We start from the raw sequence: 25562 nt of genomic DNA on the forward strand, positions 1-25562 counted from the left end.
ATAATAACAATAATTCTACTAATAATAATAATAATAAATCATAACTGTTACTGCAACTGAGAATTATTAGAATCATTAAATTGATGACCATTGTTAAGTGTAATATATTAAATTAAAACAGATTTTATCTACGTATAAGACAACGAATCTGGTTTTAATCTTTTGTTTTACTTTGTTTAACTCAAGAAATTGGAGCAAAATAAAGGTGTGTGTGTGTGTCTGAGTTAAAAAATTTGAAAACAGCAAAATACACTGTAAACATGTACCTTATTACAAGTCCAAACTGTGCAGTTATTGAAGCATGAAGTTCAAATGAAGCCCCCCCCCCCCCGTCTGTTTCTTCTCCTCTGTCAGAGTTGAGGAACAGCTCGGGCGTCTTCTGGACGGGTGGAGTCAGCGGCGGCTACGAGTCGATGCTGCTGGACGAGGATCACGGTTGGCTGCTGGTCGGAGGCAAAGACCACATCTACCTGCTGAGGCCCGACCGCCTGGACCTGCCCTCACGTTCGGTGAGATGTTGAGACACGTTCACAAACTTCTCGGCATCGAAGGAACCGAGTCGGTGTTTGAAATCGAGTCTTGTAGCTGAAGTGTCGTGTTCCCTCAGGTTTACTGGCCGGCTGCCACAGAACATGTGGAGCACTGCAGGCTGGCAGGAAAGAGTCTGGAGGTAAGAAGTGTGGATGGATTATTTATTTATATTTATGTATTTCTGTCTCATATGGTGACTGAGCTCAGCATTAAAAGCCTTGACCACAGCCTCGGGATGTTTTCTGTTTTTCTTTCAGACGGACTGTGCCAACTTTGTCCGGCTGCTGCAGCCGTTCAACAAGACTCATGTGTACGCCTGTGGCACCGGAGCCTTCCAGCCACAGTGCACCTACCTGCACCTGGGACCCAGCACAGAGGTGAACATCCCATAATGAGTCAGACACAGAGCAGCAGGGTCACTGAGTCGTGATTGGATCAGAGCCGTCACATGTCTGCGTTAGAGCGTCATCAGAAAACTGCTCGTTAACTTTGAAGGATCAGAAAACGACAGAAGACACATCTCCTCTTCCTCCTGTCGGCCGGAGGTGGAGTCAATACATTTCAGATACAGGGGCAGCCATCTTGTAGGTTCATGACCTTTACTGCAGACAGCCGTCATGTCCTCCATCTTTATTTACAGTCTGTGTTTTATCTGGTTGTGAACTTTTCTCTCTCTCTCTCTCTCTCTCTCTCTCTCTCTCTCTCTCTCTCTCTCTCTCTCTCTCTCCCCCCCCTCTCTCTCTCTCAGGAGCCGTTGTTCATGTTGTCTCACGCGGTCGAGTCAGGACGAGGAAAATGTCCCTTCAGTCCCAGAGAGCCGTTCACAGCCAGACTGACTGGTAGGTCTGACACAAACAACACATTGTGTGTCTTCATGCACCCACCCACACACACACACACACACACACAGACACACTAACAGCTGAATTCTCTAATGTTCTGGGGTGTACAGTCGGCCCGGTCGACCTCAACGGCACAAAACACAATCAACCACTTCAGGAAACTGAAAGAAAGAAACGCCATCAAATGTCTCGTGTTGACAGCAGCAGAAAAACGAATTTGACCTTTCACAGTAACTTTGTTATATCAGATGATTCTTAGAAGGATGGGACGGTTCCATCCGTCCACTTGTGCTCTGCTGATCCGAGGTCAGGTCACAGAAGCAACAGGAGGATCCTGAAGTGTTTCCAGGCCTGATGGGATGTATTTTCCCTCTTGTGTTCCACCCAGCACCCGACATGATGCTAGTCCCTGCAGGTGGTGGCTCCGGCTGCAGCACCACGGATTCCATAAACCGCTCATATTCATACAAACAGCCAAATACTATGTTTCCTCATCAAGGTGTTTACGTTGCACTCACCACATTCAAAGACGATCTGTTTGTTAAAGGACCCATCGTATGCCCATTTCACCACAGATGATATGGTTCCTTGGGGTCTTAATGAAATGTCTGTAACATTATTTGGTCAAAAAAACGCAAGGATCATTTAAAACAGCACCTTATTACCCTGTCTAAAACAGTCCTCCTCAGATTGACCTGTTTCGAGTTTTTAAATGGCTGCAGGGGCTGCCCTTCAGGGGGCGCTATCGAGTCATTTGGGCATGCACATAAACCAAATGTCACGAGGGAGATGTTTGATGTAAACTTGCTCTTTCCACTCTGTGGTTTGTCGTTGTTCGTCCTGAAGATGGTGAACTGTACGCTGGGACCTCGGTGGACTTCATGGGAGCAAATGCTGCGATCTTCCGCACGACGATCCAGGGCAGCAGTCAACACTACATCCGCACCGAAGCCTACGACCACAACTGGCTGAACGGTGAGACGCACCAGTCTGAGCCTTGGTTCAGGATTCCAGCAGCTTCCTGAGTCAATCTGCTTCTTCCCTCCATCTGAAATCCAGATATGATCTGTTTCCCTCGACCCTAACGCTCCTCCTCTTCCTCACCCTCCCTCCTCCTCCTCTCTCCCTTAGAGCCTGAGTTCATCGCCTCCTTCTCCATCCCGGACACTCACAGTCCCGACGACGACAAGGTGTACTTCTTCTTCAAGGAGAAGGCGGTGGAGGCGGGCCAGTGGGACAAGAGGGTTTATAGTCGTGTGGCTCGAGTCTGCAAGGTAGAAAGAGGCAGAGAGAAAATGTACAACACAACAATCTGTTCTGCTCTAACATCCCACAGGCCACAGGAGAACTGATCAGGGACACGGGAGGTTTCTCTACTTTGTTATTAAGGTTTTTTGTGAATATAAAAGTTCTGCAAAGTTTGTGGTAAATGTAGAAAACACTGAAGCTCCTGAAACAGCTCGTCTGACTCACCTCTACTGAAACCAGGGCGCTAACAGCTCCGACTCAACGGAGTGAAACTTTAGTTAAACATAAACGTTGATCCGCTGAATTGTTGTCGTTCTTGTTGAAGAGGTAAACAACACGAGTTTAAATACCGAGATTCAAGAATTTTTATTATCAAATGCACAACAATAACATTAAGCAGTTGCTGGCAGTGAAATGCTTGAGTCACAGACTCTCTTCTAGCAATGCTCCAGTAATTACAACCTTTAAAAGAAAGTAGAAATAGTATAAAATAGAATAAAATAGTATATCAAAATTTAAAATAGAAATAAAGTATATATAGCTAAATATATATATAAACAGCTGAAGAGAAAATAAAACAACAATAGTGCAATTATGTGCAATATGCAAATATGTCACGGAATACGTGCTTAATAAAATACACTTGATGTTCCAGCTTCTAATATTTGATGTGAAAAAACAGCTGCTGCATCTGTAGAGAACTTAACGATCCACTGAGTCACTGTCTCTTTAATAAGGCGGAGTTTATATACACGTCACTGCTGGTTGGACGATACCTCCACCAAACAGGTAGAAACCTGTTTACGCAGTTTTAATCTTCATCTGGAGGGGGGGGGGTCTTAAAGAGACAGGAGCTAGACGTGTTTGAGACAGAGGCTGAAAAGAGGAGCTGCAGCAGTGGACAGTCTGAGGAAAGTGTCTTCTGAACCTCAGAGCATGAAAACATTTGATCAACCTGAAGATGAGCAGAATGTTTTCCTCTTCATCTGGATCCAGAACGACGTCGGAGGGAGGAGGAGTCTGATCAACCGCTGGACGACCTTCCTCAAAGCCCGACTCGTCTGTTCTGTCCCCGGACCGTCCGGGGTGGACACGCACTTCGATGAGCTGGGTAACGTCCGTCCCTCCTTTTCCTTCCTTCTCTGGCCTCCACCTCTTCTTTGACCTCTGGAACAAACCAGCGTCTCCTCCTTTATCTTCTTGTCTCTGAACTAAAGAGGACACGGTGTGAATCTGTCCCCTCCTTTCCTTCCCTGTCCTCCCATGTATTTTATCACCTCAGCTTTTTGAAAGAGGCTGTGAACTCTCTCTGAATCTATCGGTTTATCTTTGTTGCCTTTTTATATTTATTGAAATGTAAATGAACTGAATTTATTGATCTTTTCCTGTCTTTTCAAACCAGCAGCTTACAATGACCCTGACCTCTTGACCTCCTCAGTGAACAGTGTCTCATTCATGATGTTGAAGTTCAATGCTGTGACTGTGTGTTGTGTTTTTTTTCCAGAGGACATTTTTGTTCTGGAAACCAAAGACCCTCAAAATCCCACCATCTACGGCGTCTTCAGCACGTCCAGGTGAGAACACGCCCGTCACTCAGCAGCTCCAGGAAACTTAGATATAGATGTTTAGCTGTGATGCACGTGTCATGATGACTTGACTCAAAGTTCCAGAAGGTTCTTTGGAGACTTGACGTCCTTGTTGGAGGCTACAAACTCGAGAAACACACAAACGTTCATGACAAATCCTTTCTATTGTGTCTTTTGTGTCACTAAATTACTACTCACTATAAAGTGACATTTTATTGAGCTGTGTGATTATGTATAGATCATTTTTATACCCTACATAGTGCACTCATTGTGTAAAGTAACACAACCGATGGTCAACAACCCAAGAGATACACATGTTGACCATCATGCCTTGTGTTCAGCTGATTGAAAGACAAATGGCCGACAGACGAGAGGAGAGAGAGAGAATCGTGTGAATAACTGGGACTGGATGGAAGCAGCAAAGGACTTGGAAGTTATATTAGACACTAAATATATTTCTATTTAAAAATATATATATATTATATATTTACTCAGTTTATTATAAACAGACTGACCCACAGCCAGGCAGCCTCGTGCACGCCCAGCGGTGAGGCAGATCAGAGCTGTGGGTGTGTGTCGGGGTCAAAGGTGAAGAGGCCCGGCCGGTTGTGTTATTTTAACCCTGACGTATAAAAGCTCTCCCACTTCTTATTTCCTCTTCCTGTCCTGTTCTCTCTGTTCCTTCTCTCTCTTCACTCTCTCATCCCTTTCTTTCTTTACTGTAGCGTCCCTGTTCAATACAAAACATTCCCTGACTGTCTCCTCCTCCTCCTCTCTCTTCACACTCTGTCGTTCCCCACCTCCACCAACACTTCTTCTTTGTCGTCCACAGTTCTGTATTTCGTGGTTCGGCCGTGTGTGTCTACTCCATGGCGTCGATCCGTGCAGCTTTCAACGGACCGTTTGCCCATAAAGAAGGTCCCGACTATCGCTGGGTGGAGTTCAAAGGTCACATCCCATATCCCAGACCTGGAGCTGTGAGTACACAGACATCACAAGAATGAACAAGTCTTTGAAATCATAAACTCATAAATATCAGACTCCTGAATGAGCCGCTTCTTTTTGTTTTCATTTTCACACAAACACACACACACACACACACACACACACACACACACACAGACACACACACACACACACACACACAGCCTCTCCCCTCTCACCATGTCTCTCGTCCTCCAGTGTCCCAGTGAGACCTACGACGCTCTCCACAAATCCACCAAGGACTTCCCAGACGAGGTGGTGAGCTTCATGCGGCAGCATCAGCTGATGTGGGAGCCGGTCCCGCCCCTCGGAGGCCGACCAATCATAACCCGGGTCAACGCGCCCTGCATGTTCAAGAGAGTGGTGGTGGACAGGGTGGAGGCCGAGGACGGACCTTACGACGTCTTACACCTGGGAACAGGTGAGGAGCAGAGAGAGAGTTTGGGAAAGAGGCCGGACGGACATGTACTTATTGTGTACTATATGTACTGTGTGTACTATGTGTACTATGTGTACTACAGAGCTCAGACCGTATAGCACTTCAGAATTTCTGTCAATAGAAAACAAAAGTCCTGGTGACTGGAGGAGTTTGCTTGTGACATCACACGGCCTCTACTGCTCAAGGGCTTCTTGCATCTTGCAGATATGTGGCGTTCATTACTGAGGACGTGCACGAGCGACTCATCACCATCTCAGGATAGATGAGGAAGCCATGACGTGCACGTGTCTCCGGCCTTGAATGGAAGAGTTGAAGGAGAAGAGAATTTACTTTGAGGCCTGAAGCAGCTGAAGTGATACAAACTGAGAGAGGAGAGAGGAGATGTCTCTTAGGACCAGATCCATGTTTCCTCGTGAAGTTCTCAGCCTGATGAACCTTGACCTCCACTCACTGCAGGTCCTAAAAATAAACCACAGAGTCATAACTGTCCTTTGATTGAACGTAAACACTTTAATGGACGTCAGGCGTGCTGCTGCAGCCTGGAGCTTCACAAACTCAGGTGTTCTAACTAAAGAATGAAGAATTGAACCCATGTGATGTCAGAGGTCATCAGTGGAGACCTGGTTGGACTGAGGAGCTGCAGGTTGTGCACAGAGAACCAGTGTGAACCAGCAGGGGGGGCTAAAGGGAGGCTGGGTCTCATCTACTCAAGCCTATGAGTGTTTATGTTTACTTATAATGTTCAGTTTGTGTTGCAGGTTATTACTTTATTTAATTTTATTCTCTTAGGCCGAGCTGTGATCACTGTAACAGACTTGACAAAGCTCTTCCAGACCTGCAGAGGGCGCTACACAGCTGACGCAGACTCCGAGTTCAGAAAGTGAAGCCGATGCTGAAGCACCTGAATCCTGTCTTCTGTGCAGTGACCAGCAGGGGGCGACTCCTCTGGTGGTTTCTATAGAAAGTGACTCTACTTCTCACTTTATGACGTCAGTAAACATTCAGGAGTTTATGTCTCAGTCTCTAGGGGGGTACACCACAGTGTGACTGACAGCTGCTAGTGTCCAATGGGTACAAGTGGGCGTGACCTCGAGCTCTCAGTCAGGCTCCACCCCCCGTGTCACACAGGGATGTGTCCTGTGTTACCGTTGCGACAGTTGAAGAATGTTCCATGACCTTTCTCTCACTTCTCGTTTGTGAGAATTGAAGTTTATCTGATGTTTTATCGATGAGTTGTTTTTGTGTTGTTATTCTGATCATCGTGAATATGAAATGTGCGTTGACCTGAACTCTCTCCTGTCGTGGTGCAGATGATGGGAAGGTGGTGAAGGTGGTGTCGGTCATCACAGACTCCTGGGACCCAGAGGAGATCATTCTGGAGGAGCTGAGCGTCTTCAAGGTGAAACTCATCTGTGAATGAAGTTTTAATGCTGCTTCTGATCCAGGGACAGAAACACCTCTCACAGGAAGTACAGTGATTTGAGCTGGTTCCATTATATGTGCACACGTGGCCCTGTGTCCTGAGGGGCTTCACTGCAGATTGACCTGATGCCAACTACACCGTCTCTAAAAGAGAAGAGCAGATATCAGGACGCACATTTCCCAAGATCCTCTCTGTTTACAAACGGACCAGGAAGAAGAGCAGAGACATGACAGAAAATAGGAAATGCACATTCTTGTGTTTTTGTTTTTAAACAGATGAAGAAGATGAGGAGGAGGAAAAACAAGGAGAGGATGTAAGAGAAGGGAAAGAGAATGAAAACCCTGTGCAGGTGAAGAGAAAAGAGAACGAGCACAAACAAACAGGAAACCAGACGCTCATGGTTTCCTTCTAACTGAGACAGGAACTGAGTCCTTCTGCTCGTAAAGAGCTGGAAGTGACGGCTGCAGGAGGAACTGGTTGTTTGCTTCCTCACTGGGTTCCAGGTGGGAGGCTGTGGTTGGTGGGTTTGAGTTTCCTTCATCGACCCCTCGGCTCCTTCACAGCGGTCGGGGGTCACTGACTCTCCTCTGTGAGACGGTGAAATGAGGCAGTGGTCCAGAAAAATGGAGCTGGGGGGTAATTATCCCTCTGATGAGGAGAGAGACTCATTGGAGTTCTGACCTCAGAGCGAGGCCGCAGCATTTAACGTTAACCTCGACCTCTGCACGGCTGAAAGATCACTTCAGTTAAAGACCAGTAACCAGTTGTGAGTCGGTCACATGAGGCCGACGCCTTCTTTTCCAGGTTTGACTGCAGACAGTGAGGTTTGTTGCTCCTGAGGCCGAGTTAGAAACACACACACACATTAACCACCCGGCTGTGAGGAAGAGGAGGGAGACGAGTGGTTTTCATGTTCAGTGGATTAACGACACAAAAGGACTCGATCTCAGGCACCAAACCAAAATCCCATTTGACTTCAGGAGAAATGAACCAGATGTGAAAAGTTGTTTTGCTCTTCTCTGAATTTCTACAATGAAAATCAGATTCATAGAAATGTGATTGTTATCAAACTCCCATGTATTAGTCTGGCTCTTCATTAACAGTCCATTTTTCTTGTTATTCCTCAGAGTCCGACTCCCGTCCTGAGCATGGAGCTGTCCACCAAGAGGGTTCGTCCTCACTCTTTTATTCACATGCACAGAAAACATCTGATTAAACATGAACACATTAGAGCCTGAAGACAGTCCAGTTAACTCCCTCAATGAAATCAGTGTCTCTCTGTGTCGTCCGTCTCGACCACAGCAGCAGCTGTACGTGTCCAGCGAGCTCGGCGTGGCCCAGCTGGGGCTCCAGAGGTGCGAGCTGTACGGGACGGACTGTGCTGAGTGTTGTCTGGCCAGGGACCCCTACTGCTCCTGGGATGGACAGACCTGCTCCAGGTTCTTCCCCAGCAGCAAGAGGTAGAGAGGGACGGAGGGGTAATGAGGACACAACTCGTTCAGAGCAGTTACCACATGGACGTCTAACTTTCCCTTGGTTTGGTGTTAGGAGGGCTCGGAGACAGGATGTGAAGTATGGAGACCCCTGGAGTCAGTGCCCAGTCACAGAGGACGGTGAGTTTCCTCCGTCTGATGTGAAGGCTCTTTATATCAGATGATCTCAGGAGGGTTCCCACATACACACTGTGGGTGATGGATCCTGGGTTTAGAAGTGCCACAGCGATGGGATGCAGAGCCTTGGTGGTTTCAGCTGATTGGCCACTGGCTCCATCAGAAATCTGCATGAATCCACAACTGTGTTTGATTCTCCAGTCTGGATCCATCCAGAAGCTCCAGTTCATACTGGGTTCAGTCTGAGCAGCTTCTTCAGTGGGTTGTGTGTTTATTTCATTAGAATGTCCCTCAGTCGAGCTCACACCTTCACCAAGGCCCAACTGGATGGAATCAAACATATAATATAAAAATCAGTCTGGATTTATTTCATCAGGATCCAAACTGATCTCCCACAACCCGATGCCCAGAGGGAGAGAAGGACCTGCTGAAGTGTGACATGTTATAATCACAGCCTTGATGAGGCTTCTTCACGTCTGTTGTGGAACTTTAATGTTTTGCTCTAAAGTCACAGGTTGATCCACATAATTACTATAATAAGAATATGATGTCGAAATATTTTCCCTTATTTAACTTTCTTCAAAAATTGCATCGCTAATAGTAGATTCTATTTTCTGTTGAATTCAACAGGGAAACACTGAATATTTAAACAGTTTGAGGTTAATTTTGTACAATAATTAATTTTACAAGAACATTTTTCAAATGTTTATTCTTATCTCTGCAAAACTAAAGTTTGAATTGTTTCAGTTAAAATTCCTTCTTGAATATTCTCTGCTGCAGGTAGAAACGAGGCGCCCTCTAGGGGCTTTTCTGTGTAACTGCAGCTTCCTCTGCTTCAACAGTTAAGATTATTGAAGGTTTTTTTTAGATTAGATTAGATTAGATTAGATTCAAGATGTTAAAAACTTGATCAAGTTAAAGAAATGATAAAGTTTTTCACATCTTTTATTTCTGATCTCAGAAATGTTCCCATGAGGTGTTGATGTGTCTTCTTCTCTTTACTCTCTCTTCCTGTTTATAACGTGTTTCCAAGAAAAACTGATTCTTATGGTTTTTCAGATTCACATGAATCACATCCTGAGTATTTCCCATGATCTGCAGCAGAAACTCTCAGTGCTCTAAATGTTTCTCCCCGTCAGACTCTGCCTCTGTGGAGGAGAAGTCTCTGTACGGCGTAGAAGGAAACTCCACCTTCCTTGAGTGCGTTCCTCGGTCGCCTCAGGCCGAGCTCCGGTGGACGAGCAGCTCGAAGACAACTGAGGACAGAGTGAGTCTGAACCAGGAAACCTTCTGTCCCCATGAAACCTGCTGCTGGTGTCTCTGGTTCAGGAAGAAGAACGTTCCAGCTTTAACCTGATGTTAAATCACTTCTCCTTGAAGCATAGAGACTTAAACACTATTAGACTGTGACCATCTTCTTTTCTAAAGACAGGAAGATGCTTTCAGGAGGGATGTGGCTGTAAAAACACAAACATGATGCAACTCTGATCCTTTTCAAATGATTCCACAGGTTTCTAGAACCCTGAACATTGTTCAAATGTATAATCTCTCAATTTCATGTGATATTTGCAACTTTTCCAAATCAAAATGTCCTCAAACAATTAGACAGGTGTTGTATAAGCTGATGACTTCTCACATGATATTTTCAAACCTCTAGTTTTAAGAGACTTAAAATAAACATTATTTATATTGCACAGGCTACACAAAGTGCTTCCCAAACACAACAAGAGAAAACACACAGTGTAAATACAGATTTCAACACAGTGACGATGGATGAAATGAATCCACAAAACAAACGTATAGTTGGAAACAATAGAAACAATAAAATCAACAGAATAAAAAGAAGACAAACAGCATTAAGACAAACAAGGTGATGAATAAAGAGCTGCAGTAATTTGGACGGCTAAACAAACAGTGAGTTCAAGTTAAAGAGAATCTGTGCCTCTCTGAATGAAATGTGTGATCTGACCTGTGATACTTATATAATAAAAATATCTATATAATAATATAAGACTGATTTGGAGACATTACTGAACAAGGCTTTTGGTGTTTACATGTCCCCAAACAAACTGTCTGTTGGTGTTGTTCTGATTGAGACGCCCCCTAGTGGCAGCAAATCACAGATCATGTGTTTAAAACATGAAAAAGACTTAAACGTAAACCTGATCTTTATAGTTTAACACGATAAAATCAAATCTGAAGACTACTGCTGCATAATGGGAGCAAGAGAATCAGACTCTCAGTAAAGGGACTATTTCTTTGGTGGAAGTCTCCTTCTTGACACGTGACACCAACTGTCTCTCCATGAGCAGATCAGTGAAGAAGCTCCGTCCTCTGCTCTAAACATCCTCTCTCTCTCTGTCAGCGTCCTCTCAGCGATGACCACCGCTCTCTCCACATGAAGCGTGGGTTGCTGGTTCAACGCCTAGAGCTGGCCGATGCAGGCCTCTACACCTGCACGAGCCACGAGCACTCCTACAGCCAGGTCCTGGCCCGATACCGCCTTCACATCATCCCCAACCACAGCCTCCACCCGGCTGCCCCACACCAGCAGAGCCACGGCCCCAGCCACGGGAAGACTGGCCCGGCGGGGGGGGCCCTACCCGTGTTCCCGGGCCCTCCCCCCCCGGCGTCTCTGCCGGGACTCAGGAACTCGTGGCTGCCGCAGCACCGGAGCTACAAGGACCTGCACATGGTGGGGAGCAACAGTCTGAGCGTGGACGAGTACTGTGAGCAGCTGTGGTACCGAGAGAAGCGCCGGCAGCAGAAGCTCCGCACTCTGAAGCTGAAACAGGAGAGCAGGAAAGCTCGGGTGAGGAGGAACAACCCCCCCGAGCCTCCTCTCTAGTCGGCTGCAGGACAGAGACTCAGGACAACAGCTCCTGTGAACTCAGAGGACAACAACGCTTTGTTTTGGAGCAAAATGCATTAAAGACTGAGTGTAATATAAAACAGAGAGTAGTATATACTTAACCTGAATATTAGACACCGTGGAAATAGCAGTGTAGGAAACGTGACTTGTCTCTGAACTGGTGTTACCAGCAGCGTTCACTGTGGTTTGGAACCAACAGCAGCTGGAACCTGTGGTTCTCTAAGTTCAGAGCAGCAGGACGTCCTCAGGCGTCTGAATCACAGACTGGAAATAAAGTTTTGCAAAGCGTCTCCACTTCTCCCTCGATCCAGAAATCAAGTCCAAACATCTCACGTACGAACACTTCCACCTCACGATGATGACCTCATTCAGAGTTCCAGTCTGATCGGGGGATGGAGCCGTGGTATCCAGGTCGAACCAATCAAACACAGGCTCGACCAATCACGAGTCAGTGTCAGCTGTCAATCATCACGTCTCAGCCTGTTTCTATATCATCAAATAACTGATTCAAACCAAACTGATCAGAAACACTTGAACAAACATCAGAGAGAGAAGAACGAGCTGAAATGACAGAAACATTTTTTATTTAACGTCTACTTGGATTCTTATTTTTTTGCAATTCTGCAGTTCAGCATCCAGCCACCAGGGGGCAGTTGAGACGCTTTGGCTTCACTTTTAGGAGCTGCCATGTCGTCCATCTTTATTTACAGTCTACGCTCTGAATTATAAACCAGCTCATCACAAAGGCTCCAAGATTCTTTGGTGTGTGACTTGTTTCATCACGGATCCTTGTTGTTGACACTTTAAAAGACAAACTCTGTGTCAGATATGATATTCATATTATATTAAAATCATCATGATCTACATGTATTTATGTGTTGCTGATCTACATTGATGAGATCTAGACCTCATACTTATTACAGTGGGTGGATTAAAGGCCTGAGTGGAGATGCACACATGAAATGAACCTTGCTTGAAAATACCTGGTATGTGCATCTTATCAGTTCTGCCATGTAACTAATAATTATTATTCATGATGTTTATTAAAGAACTCTATTTTCTATGGTTTTCTTCCTTCATGTGTTAGAGTTTAGTATTTTGTGTTTTTCTTTGAATCAAATAAAAACTGTTTTTTTACGTCACGATTCTCCAACAAGCTTTGAGATCAACTTGTTTTATACTGTATGTGAATAAAACACTAAATCACAACTTACATGTCAAATAAATCCAATGAAAAGATGATCAAGGCTTTGGTCAAGTTTTCTGTGAAATAGAATTTACACTCACATCAGTTTTATTTCTTGTTTTCATAGAAAGTAGTTTCTATGGTGGAATTCCAGTTCATCCAGTTTAGACTTGATGGGAAAACCATGTTGTCTGCAGCCAGGTACTCTGGCTCTTTCCTGACACCTTGTGGTCAAACACTGGTACTGTTTCTACTTGGATCATTTCACACATCGAACACTCGTCTAGTCAGAGAAAAGAAGGGGATGCAAATCTCAGCAGTTATTGAAATACACAACGGTCAAATGATGCATCACAATGCAGCTGTATTTCTGTAGATCTATAAACCACACTGTGACTGGACTGTATGAATGTGACCTGACGTGGCAGAGTTCTGCAGATGGAGTCACACATTCAGCTCCAACACCAAATATAACAACCTTCACCTCACAGGAGGAAACATGGGTTTGAGCTCAGGCTTCATTTGATGGAGTTGGGCCGTTTGGGAGTTTTCCACATTTTAACAAACTATTGACGAATCAGACCGATCTCAAGGAAACACGTCTTCATCGAGTTCACATGATGTTACAGTTAATAACAATAATAATAATGAATGTTTATATATTTAAGTTACAAACAGCAGTTTTAATTTAAGAACACACACAAACACACTAACACACTCTCTCACACACACACACACACACACAGAGTCATGTGATTTCCAGTAACTGCAGAGAGGGGGAGGAGCCTCCAGTGAAAGTGAAAGTGTTCAGACTCGTTCTAACTTCAAGGAGCAGACGGAGGAGACGTGAAGTCTGAGGCTGGTGAGTGATCAGCTACATTTATATTATTCATTCATATTATTTTACTGTCACAGACTCTGAGTCAGTTCTTGTGTAATTGTGTTTGAGCTCAAATAGTTTTTCACTGGATCCCAGAGACAGATATAAAACAATTCAATAAAACATGAACTGTGAACCAGTTCCTCTTCATGGGTGTGAACTGGACTTTGGACTGGTTGTTATTAAGAGTGTAGAGTAGTAGTGGTTGGTGTGTGTGGATGTTTAACTACAGACTCTTCACCATTGAGCAGAGAAATATGTGTGTTAGTAGAGAAACTGGTTCAGAGAGAGCGACCACCACCCGAGGCAGGGAAACAGGAAGTGATGCAATTCGCTACAGTACGTCAGTGTGAAGTGACTCTCTGATTAAAAGTGACATCTGTTCATCAAGTGTTTAATAACACAACGTGTTTTCACAATCACACGTTACAGCAGTGGTCACCAACCAGTGGAGAGTCTTCACTGTCGATCCCAGTAAAGCTCACATATACATATTCCTTTTTATTTTTGTTATTATTATTGTCTGTAAAACATATTTCATGAGTAAAGTTACAAATAGTAGTTTTAACTTTAACACACACTTCATTCATATTATTTCCAACACATTAAACCTACAACTGTCTCAAGTTAGCCTGACAACAGGGACACAGTGTAGGAGGGTTTGTTATATTTGAAGAAACACTGAGTTTACTTCCTGGCTTCATTGTGTGTTTGAGCTCACAGTGTTTTTCCTCTCAGACTGAAGATGAGTGTTTATGAGGAGGAAGAGGACAGAGCAGTCTCCAGTTGTCTGTCTCTGAAGAGTGACTGGTCCATGGGAGTTCCTCCACTCTTCAGTAATGAACCTGGACCCTCACACACAAAGTAAGAGACCTGCTACAAACATGTGAAGCTCCAAACTGAATCCTCACAGAATGAACCAGTGAATGATGTGTTCTGAATAAAAACATGTTTGTGTTTGCAGAGGTCAGGACCACAGACTGAGAGCAGAGTCTCCAGGGTCCAGCTGTCTGTCTCTGAAGAGTGACTGGTCCATGAAACATCCTCCACTCTTCAGTAATGAACCTGGACCCTCACACACAGAGTAAGAGACTGTTTCTACTGGGACCTGCTCTGAAGAGGATCTAGTCTCCTCTAGTGTGGCCCCTGCATTAGGACACAGCTTCATTGAAGTTGGTGACTAATCTCTCAGAATCACTCAAAGAGCTCAGACCTCCACCAAGAACCAACACGCTCCTTATGAAACCACTTTGAAATCCACTAGAGACTCATTCTGATTTGGATCTGCACCAAATTCCACACACTGGTAAACATCAGTCCTCTGAACATGTCTGTGACAGAGGAACCCCCCCCCCCCCCCCATCTGGTTCACAGACCACAACCTTCCACCAAGTTTACTGGTAATCTGTCGTTTTTTATAATCCCACTAACGAACCAACCAACACACAAACATACTGGGTGAAAACAAAACCTCCTTGACAGAAGTGATGACAACCTGTGACTGTGACATGTGAGTTATCAGGACATGTCTTCACAGGGAGAGGAAGAGGAGTCATGTTTCTGAGGAGGAGCAGTCGTCCTGCTGTGCTTCGTGTCAGGACGTCCTGAAGGATCCAGTCTCCACCAGCTGTGGACACTGGTTCTGCAGACAGTGCATCACCTCATACTGGGACCAGTCTGGTTCTTCAGGAGACTCCTCCTGTCCCCAGTGTGGAAAAAGATCCAGAACAGGAGCTGGAGGTCAGACAGCCGGTCAGAGCAGCACTGTACATGTGTCTGCTGATGTCTTCACTTCTGACATCAGCACATGTGGTTTTATTTTGTTCCTTCATACAGCATCAACATTTAACATCGTTAGAAAAGCACAAAGTTAAAAAGCTTTTATTTTCTGTAGTTTTTCTGAATCTGATGAAAACAATCAGCAGATTCTCAGATTCTCTGTCTCTCACATTGTTTCTTGTCTTTCAGCAGATCGTGGTCTACAGGAGGTTTCAGATGAACATAAGCTCAGTGTGAGGAGGAGATGTGAACATGTGACTGAAGGAAGTGATGAAACAGGAAGTAGAACCCTCCTCAACAGGATCTACACTGAGCTCTACATCACAGAGGGACAGAGTGAAGAGGTTAATACTCAACATGAGGTGAGGCAGCTTGAGACGGCTTCCAAGAAGAAGATCCTCCAGGACACTCCCATCAAGGTCCACAACATCTTTAAAGCCTCCACTGACCAGCAGAGCAGCATCAGAGTCGTCCTGACCAACGGCGTCGCTGGCGTTGGAAAAACCTTCTCGGTGCAGAAGTTCACTCTGGACTGGGCAGAGGGTTTAGAGAACCAGGATGTGGGTCTGCTGGCTGTGCTTTCGTTCAGGGAGCTGAACCTGGTGAAGGACCAGCAGCACAGTCTTCTCACGCTGCTCCATGTTTTCCATCCAGCGTTACAGAAGCTCACTGCAGAGACGCTCGCTGTCTGTAAACCTTTGTTCATCTTTGACGGCCTGGATGAAAGCAGACCTTCTCTGGACTTCAACCACAGGGAGCTTGTGTCTGAGGTCACACAGAGGTCATCAGTCAACGTGCTGCTGACAAACCTCATCCGGGGGAATCTGCTTCCCTCGGCTCTGGTCTGGATCACCTCCAGACCTGCGGCGGCCAATCAGATCCCTCCTGCATGTGTTGACAGGGTCACAGAAGTACGAGGCTTCACTGAGGCCCAGAAGGAGGAGTACTTCAGGAGGAGATTCAGTGATGAGGAGCTGTGCAGCAGAATCATCTCACACATCAAGACGTCCAGGAGCCTCCACATCATGTGTCAAATCCCAGTCTTCTGCTGGATCAGTGCTACAGTTCTGGAGTACATGTGGACCACAGACCAGAGAGGAGAGCTGCCCAAGACCCTGACTGACCTGTACTCACACTTCCTGCTGGTTCAGACAAAGAGGAAGAACAACAAGTACGGTGAGGGACATGAGACGAGTCCACAGCAGCTGACGGAGGCTGACAGGGACGTTCTCCTGAAGCTGGGGAGGCTGGCACTTAAACATCTGGAGGAAGGAAACATCATGTTCTACCAAGAAGACCTGGAGCGGTGTGGTCTTAATGTCACAGAGGCCTCGGTGTACTCAGGAGTTTGTACTGAGATCTTCAGAAGAGAGTGTGTGATCTTCCAGAAATCAGTCTACTGCTTTGTTCATCTGAGCGTTCAGGAGTTTCTGGCTGCAGTCTACATGTTCCACTGTTACACCGAGAGGAACATTAAAGAACTCAACAAGTTCTTGGGAATGCGTAAGAAAACAGACAGTACCTTCTCCCTGGATGACCTCCTGAAGAGAACCATGAAGAAATCCCTCACCAGTCCAAATGGTCATCTGGACCTGTTTGTTCGCTTCCTTCACGGCCTCAGTCTGGAGTCCAACCAGAGAGTCTTAGGAGACCTGCTGGGTCAGACAGAGAACAATCCAGAGATCATCCAGAGAGTCATCAACAACCTGAAGAAGATGAGGAGTGATAACATTTCTCCTGACAGAAGCATCAACATCTTCCACTGTCTGACTGAGATGAACGACCACTCAGTTCATCAGCAGATGAAACAGTTCCTGACTTCAGAGAACAGATCAAAGGAGAAACTCTCTGAGATCCACTGCTCAGCTCTGGCCTACATGCTGCAGATGTCAGAGGAGGTTCTGGATGAGTTGGACCTGAAGAAGTTCAACACATCAGTCCGGGGTCGACTGAGACTGATCCCAGCTGTGAGGAACTGCAGGAAGGCTCAGTGAGTCCAGACAGGATCAATAACATGTTCAATCAGTGTGTGTGTGTGTGTGTGTGTGTGTGTGTGTGTGTGTGTTGAAGTTATTATTATTATGTACATATACATTCTCATCGTTCTCATGTACATTTGAGAACAGTTAGATCAGATGTGGAGAGTGAAATCCAATGTGATCTCTGTGCTGGAGTTTGAGGGTTCAGACAAACGACCATGTGGGGTCCATTGGAGATTATTGTATATACTGTGTATATATATATTTATATAAATAATATATTTATATATATATATGAGCAAACAGCACAGTGTGAGGAGACGATCACTGAATCAGTGTTTGGATGAGAATCACTGACGGTTCCTTTAAACTGAAGAAGCAGGAACTATAGTTTCTTCTTCTTTCTTGTGAAACCAGAGTTCCCACTCTGCGTTTGTCCTCCACCACCAACCAGTGCAGTGTCCGTCCCTCCAGGTTCCTGACATGTTGACTTCACAATAACATGAGGTCACTGTAACCTTTGACCTTTGACCTTTGACCACTGAAATCTAATCAGTTTCTCTTTGAGACAAAATGTGAAGAAATCCCCTAAAGACAGACTTGAGATATCATGTTCAAGAGTCCATGAACATGTTCTGTGACCTTGACCTTTGACCTCTGACCTTTGACCACCTGAATCTAATGAGTTCCTCTGTTAGTCTGAATGAACGCTTGAACCAAATCTGAAAGGATTCTCTTGAGGAGTTTTTAACAAAGAGGGGATTTACCAGGGTGAGGGTCACATGATCACCTTTTGTATGAATGTTGTGTTTTCTGATTTAATTCTCACAGATTTGATATTTTCTTTAATTACAGACTCGGTGGTTGTGGACTCTCAGAGACTCACTGTGAAGTCATGGCCTCAGCTCTGAAGTCAGACCCCTCACATCTGAGAGAACTGGATCTGAGCTACAACAACAAGCTGCAGGATTCAGGAGTGAAGCTGCTGTGTTCTGGACTGGAGAGTCCAAACTGTCGACTGGAGACTCTGAGGTCCTTAAATCCTTCTTCACTTTTCAAGATTCAAGATTCAAGATTCAAGATTTTTATTATCAAATGCACAACAATAACATTAAGCAGTCGCTGGCAGTGAAATGCTTGAGTCACAGGCTCTCTTCTGGCAATGCTCAAGTAATTACTAAAAAATAATAAAATTAAAATAAAATTGAAATAGTATAAAATAGAATAAAATAGAATATCAAAATTTAAAATAGAAAATAAAGTATACATATCTCAATATATATAAAAACAGCTGAAGAGAAAATAAAACAACAATAGTGCAATTTATACAATGGTGCAAGTATGCAAATATGTCACGGTGCTGGTTTGGTGGAGTTATTGCAGTTCAGAGGAGTTTAAAAGTCTTATGTCCTGGGGGATGAAACTTTCTCTGAGCCTGGTGCTGCCGGCCCGGATGCTGCGGTACCGTCGGCCAGAGGGCAGCAGGCAAAAATGTTTATGGCTGGGATGAAAGGGGTCTTTAATAATCCGGCTGCTCTTCTTCCTGCACCGCTGGGTGTAGAGGTCCTCTATGGATGGGAGCTCCGTCCTGGTGAAGTGCTGGGCAGACTGCACCACCCTCTGTAGAGCCTCACGGTTCAGGGCGGTGCAGCAGCCAGTCAGGATGCTCTCTATGGTGCACCTGTAGAAGTTGCAGAGAATCCTGGAGTCCTTGTGGAGCCTCTGCAGCCTGTGGAGGAAGAAGAGTCACTGGCCGTCTTCCTGATGGAGTCTGTGTGATGGGTCCAGGTCAGGTCATCAGTGATGTGGACCCAGAGGAACTTGAAGCTGCTGACTCGCTCCACCGTGGTCCTGTTGATGGAGGGGGGGGCGTGTTCTTCTCCTCGTCTCTTCCTGTAGTCCACGATCAGCTCCTTCGTTTTGCTGACGTTGAGACACAACAAAATATAAATACTTTTATTATTATTATTTATCACTATCATAATTTGCCAGAGTTGTCATAGTTACACAGTGAACTTTGTTTACTCCTTCGACTGACACAGCTCCAACAAAGCACGCAGCCATCTGACTGAAGAGAAGAAATACACAACACGTTGTTCGACAATGGAGACGTTAAGTTAGTTTTCCAGGTTTTCCTCGACACACATGTGTCATGTTGACAACACACTCGACACACAAGATCATCTGTTGATTTCACACAGATAAACAACACTTGCATTAAAGAAACTGTGACAAACCAACACACCCGTTCTGTGAGGAGCGGTTGTTTTCATTCTCCGATGAATGAACCTGATCATCGACAACAACGAGAACATCTTTTAAAATCCCGTCCGCTGACTTCAACCAGCAGCGACAGGAGGACACGTGAAGCTCCACACGTCCATTAGAAGCACGTTCACCAACTGGACTCATGAAAACACCGCTCGAGCTTCCTCCTTGTTGACGTGAGGGATGTTTACATGTACCTGTTGTTTGGTGTGTGAGCGTTGTAATGATCACCAGCGACAAACAGAAGCACTTTGCGTGGAGCTGGTGACGTGTGTGTGTTCTTCAATGCTCCCTGTGTCTCCCATGAAGAGGAGCATCAGATTGTGAAGCCTGGTATTAAGTTTACAGTTTATTCTGTACTCGGACTTTCACCAGATGATCTGGAAGTTACCTCAAAGCACATCTGGTGATATACATCTGACAAATCAAAGAACGAGACATTGATCTGACGCGTGATGCAGATTTCAGTGACTCGGTGGCGTAGTGAGATCGTCATCAGGCTAGAAGCTCATAGTGCTTCAGCTCATTGTTTCGAATCCCGTCCAAGTTTTTTTTTTTACCATTTAAATGTATATTGCGGTCTCAACGTGATGCTGACACAGACACATGAACTCGTGAAGGGTTCATGTAGGATTTTTATTTCAGCAAGACCTTCAGTAGATCACCGCACTTCACACACAGGCGCTTTGTGAAAATGACGAATCTGCCACCGGCTCTGAAAAGAGCGTCAACATCTGGAATGTCGCCAGTTGCCATGCGCGCCAGTTAAACTGGAACACCGGCTCACGACCCTCGTTTCCTTCGTCGTCGCCTCCGTGCTCCAGGTTGCCGCTCCAACCCGATGGACAGAAGTTGTTCTCTATCATATATGATGATAGGGCTCGCTTTACCGGAGTGCATGATAAAAAATAAAGTAGAATAAATAACTACAAGATAGAGAAAAAGAGAAAAAGAGCAGAGCTGTGGGAGAGCGTGAGACACAGCAGCCTTCCTCGGCGCTGTCCTCCCCTTTATCAGACTTTCTTTCTTATTGGGTCATTATTTATTTAAATTGTCTCAGTTCTGCTCTGCTCACTGTCCCTCAGTCATCTGTCACTCACCCAGCCTGTCAGTCACGTCCACCTCATCAACTCCATTCACCTGCACTCACCTGCTCCTGATCACTAAGAAAGTGTCAGTAAATAACATGTGGACTGAGGCCGAGCACTCGTCCTCCTCAGGTTTTCAAAATAAGACACATTCTTATTGAAACACGTTGGACAGTTGATAAGTATAGAAACAAACAGGAAGTGACATCAGGAGCCATCCCTACTTTAAACAGTGTTTAATTACACAAACCTGCTCAGTGACCAACACACAGAGAAGAAGCTGATGAATGAAACAATGGTCCAACATGTCTGATCTGATATTTATCTTCAGGTCACAGACTGGACTGAGGTCAGCAGCATGTTGAGAGTCTGTGTTGACATGATGACGATCCACAACAACAGGAGGACACATTCTAATATTCATATTTCTTTATCCAGGTTGAGTCTCTGCAGTCTGTCAGAGATCAGCTGGTCTTCTCTGGCTTCAGCTCTGAGGTCAAACCCCTCTCATCTGAGACAACTGGATCTGAGAGAGAACAACCTGCAGGACTCAGGAGTGAAGGAGCTGTGTGGTTTTCTACAGAGTCCAACCTGTCGACTGGAGACTCTGAGGTCAGTTCACTGACTGACTTTTGTAGATCTCATATCTATAAAACAGCACTTATACACAATTTATCTCATTTATTTCTAATTTAATATAATTCCTCTTCATACATAACATGAATCCATTCATTAATTAATCTGTGACATTTTAAATATTCAGCTTCTTGTTAAAACACTGAGTTTAGTTCTGGATTTCCTAAACTGATCTGCAGGACAGAGACCGGGACCAAATAATCTATTTGTACTGAATCAGGACTCGTTTTTAGTCCAACATGTCTGATTTCATATTTATCTTCCATGTTATGAGTCTGTGCTCACATGAATATGTGTCTGTTATTTTCACACATGAACTCAGTTTAATTTACAGTTAAGTTTTATTCTTTATCCAGGTTGAATAACTGCAGTCTGTCAGAGATCAGCTGTTCTTCTCTGGCTTCAGCTCTGAGGTCAAACCCCTCTCATCTGAGAGAACTGGATCTGAGTGTGAACAAGCTGCAGGATTCAGGAGTGAAGCTGCTGAGTTCTGGACTGGAGAGTCCAAACTGTCGACTGGAGACTCTGAGGTCCTTAAATCCTTCTTCACTTTTCAGACTTTCTTTCTTATTGGGTCATTATTTATTTAAATTGTCTCAGTTCTGCTCTGCTCACTGTCCCTCAGTCATCTGTCACTCACCCAGCCTGTCAGTCACGTCCACCTCATCAACTCCATTCACCTGCACTCACCTGCTCCTGATCACTAAGAAAGTGTCAGTAAATAACATGTGGACTGAGGCCGAGCACTCGTCCTCCTCAGGTTTTCAAAATAAGACACATTCTTATTGAAACACGTTGGACAGTTGATAAGTATAGAAACAAACAGGAAGTGACTGTCAGGAGCCATCCCTACTTTAAACAGTGTTTAATTACACAAACCTGCTCAGTGACCAACACACAGAGAAGAAGCTGATGAATGAAACAATGGTCCAACATGTCTGATCTGATATTTATCTTCAGGTCACAGACTGGACTGAGGTCAGCAGCATGTTGAGAGTTTGTGTGGACATGATAACGATCCACAACAACAGGAGGACACATTCTAATATTCATATTTCTTTATCCAGGTTGAGTTTCTGCAGTCTGTCAGAGATCAGCTGTTCTTCTCTGGCTTCAGCTCTGAGGTCAAACCCCTCTCATCTGAGAGAACTGGATCTGAGTAACAACAACCTGAAGGTCTCAGAAGTGAAGGAGCTGTTTGATCTACAGCAGAGTCCAACCTGTCGACTGGAGACTCTGAGGTCAGTAGATGGTTGGAGTCAGTCCACGCTGCTTTCATCAGTATGTTACTAAACACAGTCAGTATCACAGATCCAGGGTCTGTGCTACCAAGCAGGATTTGTGGTTATCAGGTTAACTTCAGGTTTAGTTTTTTCAGTTCTACGAAGCTCGTCCACTTCTTAACCAGGTCCATCACCATGGTAACTTCTGATGAACAGCTAACCTGCTCCAGGTTAAGTTGGAGATCAACCCGTATAGAAGCTCCACCCACTGACCACAGTGACTCTACACTGTTGTGTGGTGCTCACTCTCCTTAAAGGGACGGATAAGAGAAGTTTAAATCAACGTCTGGTTGGTTCAGTTGATCTCTAACTCACCCAGAACATCTCAATGTCTCCAGACTCATCCTGTCCCCAAAGCACCAGATGACCTCAGCTTCCTGGAGACAGGTCCATGTGTGTGTCCTCAGAGACAGTGAGACAGTGTGTGTCCTCAAAGTCAGTTTGTGTTCTCAGAGACAGTGAGACAGTGTGTGTCCTCAAAGTCAGTTTGTGTTCTCAGAGACAGTGAGACAGTGTGTGTCCTCAGAGACAGTGAGACAGTGTGTGTCCTCAGAGTCAGTGAGACAGTGTGTGTCCTCAGAGACAGTGTGTGTCCTCAGAGACAGTGAGACAGTGTGTGTCCTCAGGTACAGTGAGACAGTGTGTGTCCTCAGAGTCAGTGAGACAGTGTGTGTCCTCAGAGTCAGTGAGACAGTGTGTGTCCTCAGAGACAGTGAGACAGTGTGTGTCCTCAGAGTCCGTGAGACAGTGTGTGTCCTCAGGTACAGTGAGACAGTGTGTGTCCTCAGAGTCAGTGAGACAGTGTGTGTCCTCAGAGTCAGTGAGACAGTGTGTGTCCTCAGAGACAGTGAGACAGTGTGTGTCCTCAGAGTCAGTGAGACAGTGTGTGTCTTCTTGTCTTCCACTCGTCTTGTTAGTAAACAACAGATTCAGATCTCGTGGCCTCGAGTTATTTATCTCGTTCACATGTTATTATATCGTGGTCACAATATATTTTTACCAGATGCCACCAGGGGGCGCTGTAACTTACACATTGACACGATCCAGATGTTTTACCAGCTGTTCTTCCTGCATTTAGCAGCTGTGACTGAGTTTCTTTTATTCTGGATCATGTGTTTGTTCTCCTCTGATTTTTATTATAGAACAGTTTGATCCTGGTTGTGAAATATGAGGCTCTGCTGTCAGTCAAACTGTCCATGTCTGTGATTGGTCATACACAGTAAACCCCGCCCCTTTTATGTGCACGCTCAGATCTCGTTGAGGAAAACCTGAGTTAACTTAACGAGTTGATAACCTGCATCATGTGACCACTTAGCCTGACTGTGTCTGTCAGGTTCAGTTGAGCTGATCTCAGAAAGATCTCCTGGACATGTTGAAGTGTCTTCATAGTTCAGGTCTCAGTGTTTCCTCAGTGAAGCTGTGAGAGGACAATGAGGACAGACGTCAGGATTGGACAGAGACACAGAGAGACAACAGTCGGCCAATCAGACGAGCCACAAGCTGCTTGGGATCATGTGACTGAGTTGACGTGAAGACGACAGTTGTTGTTGTTTTCATGTGAACAGGAAGTGAAGCTGGACCACAGCTGACAGCCTCACACGAGGGACAGAGACGGTGTCGTCTTCATCTGATCTGAGACAGTTTGTCCTCTCACTTCATCAGTGAAGAACTGATCAGGTGGATCTTTGTCACAGCTCTGAGATCAGTGGGACTGAAGCCTCTCCTCATCACATGGTAACCAGGAGCTCTTTATACAGAGCAGAACCTCTGCTGAGGTCCATCTGTCTCCTCTGGTCCCAGTTTGTCAGAAGCAGATGTTCATCAACACACAGTGAAACATGGCTTCACCTGTAACAGCAGTAAATCCACCTCTCAGGTGTCCACTCTGCACTTTGACATGCAGAGGACACACACTGAGCTCTTAGCGTGTTCATTCCAACACGTGAACATGAAGCAGAGAGGAAGCTGCTCCACCTCTGAACAGGACTGAAGTCCCTGCTGCTCTTTCTACTGGATGAGCTGCATCACTGACTCACAGCTGATGAAGTGAGTCTCTGTGACACTGATGTCTTCTTCTCTCAACAGGTGGTGGTCTTAGTGGATCTGAGTGTGAAGAGGACAGTGTGTGTGGACGGAGGCTGAGCTGTGTCCTGAGGATCCAGAGGCTGAAGCAGCAGCAGCTTGTGTGTAGTCTCCAATCTACACAACCCCTAATCTGCATGTGATTGTGAGATGAAGCCGGAGCACCTGGAGAAAACACGGGGAGAACATGCAGACTCCACACAGGAAGACCCCATCTGAACCGGATTCAAACCAGCAACCTTCCTGCCCCGATTGTGTTTATTCACATGATGAATGTGTTTATTGAAATGACACAACACAAGCAGAATATATAAACCCTCTATAAAGAGTCACATACAGTGTGTTTAAGTTTGTCTTTATTATTGTCCACCTTTGTCCCTCAGTGTGTCTCCATGTGTGTAGAACCACATTCTGTGTATATGTTTGTTTATGATCTTAAAGTTCCTGGATTCACGTCACAAATTGATTTAGTTCAACACAAAGTTCAACACATTGAAATCACTTTGAGTTTAAAATCTGAGTTTTGTCTTTGACACAAAAGATCAAAACTCTGGACTTAAAAATGGGACGTTTTCATTTGTGCATCAGGTGCAGAGCGGTGGTGGCTTTTCTACTTTTGACCCACAGGTGGCGCTGCAGTATAACAGCAGCACATCCCAGTCAAAGCCTTTATATTCAGTCTATGAGTCAAACACATGGATCATTTCCTCTGTGACAAACCAGATGTAACGAGAAGAAAAACATCTCAGAGAGAAAAGTTCTGTTTCTACTTGTCTCTGCTTTAATGCTCAATAAACATCCTTCCACCGACTTCACTGGAATCATGACTCAGCTTTTCTTTCCTCT

General features: G+C 45.1%; 3 protein-coding genes across 3 annotated transcripts in view; all 3 read left to right on the plus strand.

The window, feature by feature from the left end:
• Positions 1-25562, plus strand: part of LOC128436258 (protein NLRC5-like) — a 426728-nt gene that overhangs the window by 106471 nt on the left and 294695 nt on the right.
• LOC128436276 (semaphorin-3D) lies at positions 388-12777 on the plus strand. Its single transcript, XM_053418042.1, has 16 exons — positions 388-509; positions 608-670; positions 789-908; positions 1280-1370; positions 2220-2348; positions 2505-2647; positions 3618-3732; positions 4126-4195; positions 5040-5184; positions 5390-5612; positions 6941-7029; positions 8181-8222; positions 8356-8513; positions 8602-8666; positions 9803-9977; positions 11040-12777. The coding sequence occupies exons 1-16, from the start codon at positions 414-416 to the stop codon at positions 11509-11511; spliced, it is 2196 nt and encodes a 731-aa protein (XP_053274017.1). The 5' UTR covers positions 388-413; the 3' UTR covers positions 11512-12777.
• On the plus strand, positions 13454-21147 carry LOC128436260 (NLR family CARD domain-containing protein 3-like). The gene is made up of 6 exons (XM_053418024.1): positions 13454-13583; positions 14340-14465; positions 14566-14685; positions 15139-15353; positions 15573-17370; positions 18215-21147. The coding sequence occupies exons 2-6, from the start codon at positions 14347-14349 to the stop codon at positions 18489-18491; spliced, it is 2529 nt and encodes an 842-aa protein (XP_053273999.1). The 5' UTR covers positions 13454-13583; positions 14340-14346; the 3' UTR covers positions 18492-21147.

This window comes from Pleuronectes platessa (genome assembly GCF_947347685.1).
Source record: "Pleuronectes platessa chromosome 2 unlocalized genomic scaffold, fPlePla1.1 SUPER_2_unloc_1, whole genome shotgun sequence".
In the NCBI taxonomy this organism is placed as follows: Eukaryota; Metazoa; Chordata; class Actinopteri; order Pleuronectiformes; family Pleuronectidae; genus Pleuronectes; species Pleuronectes platessa.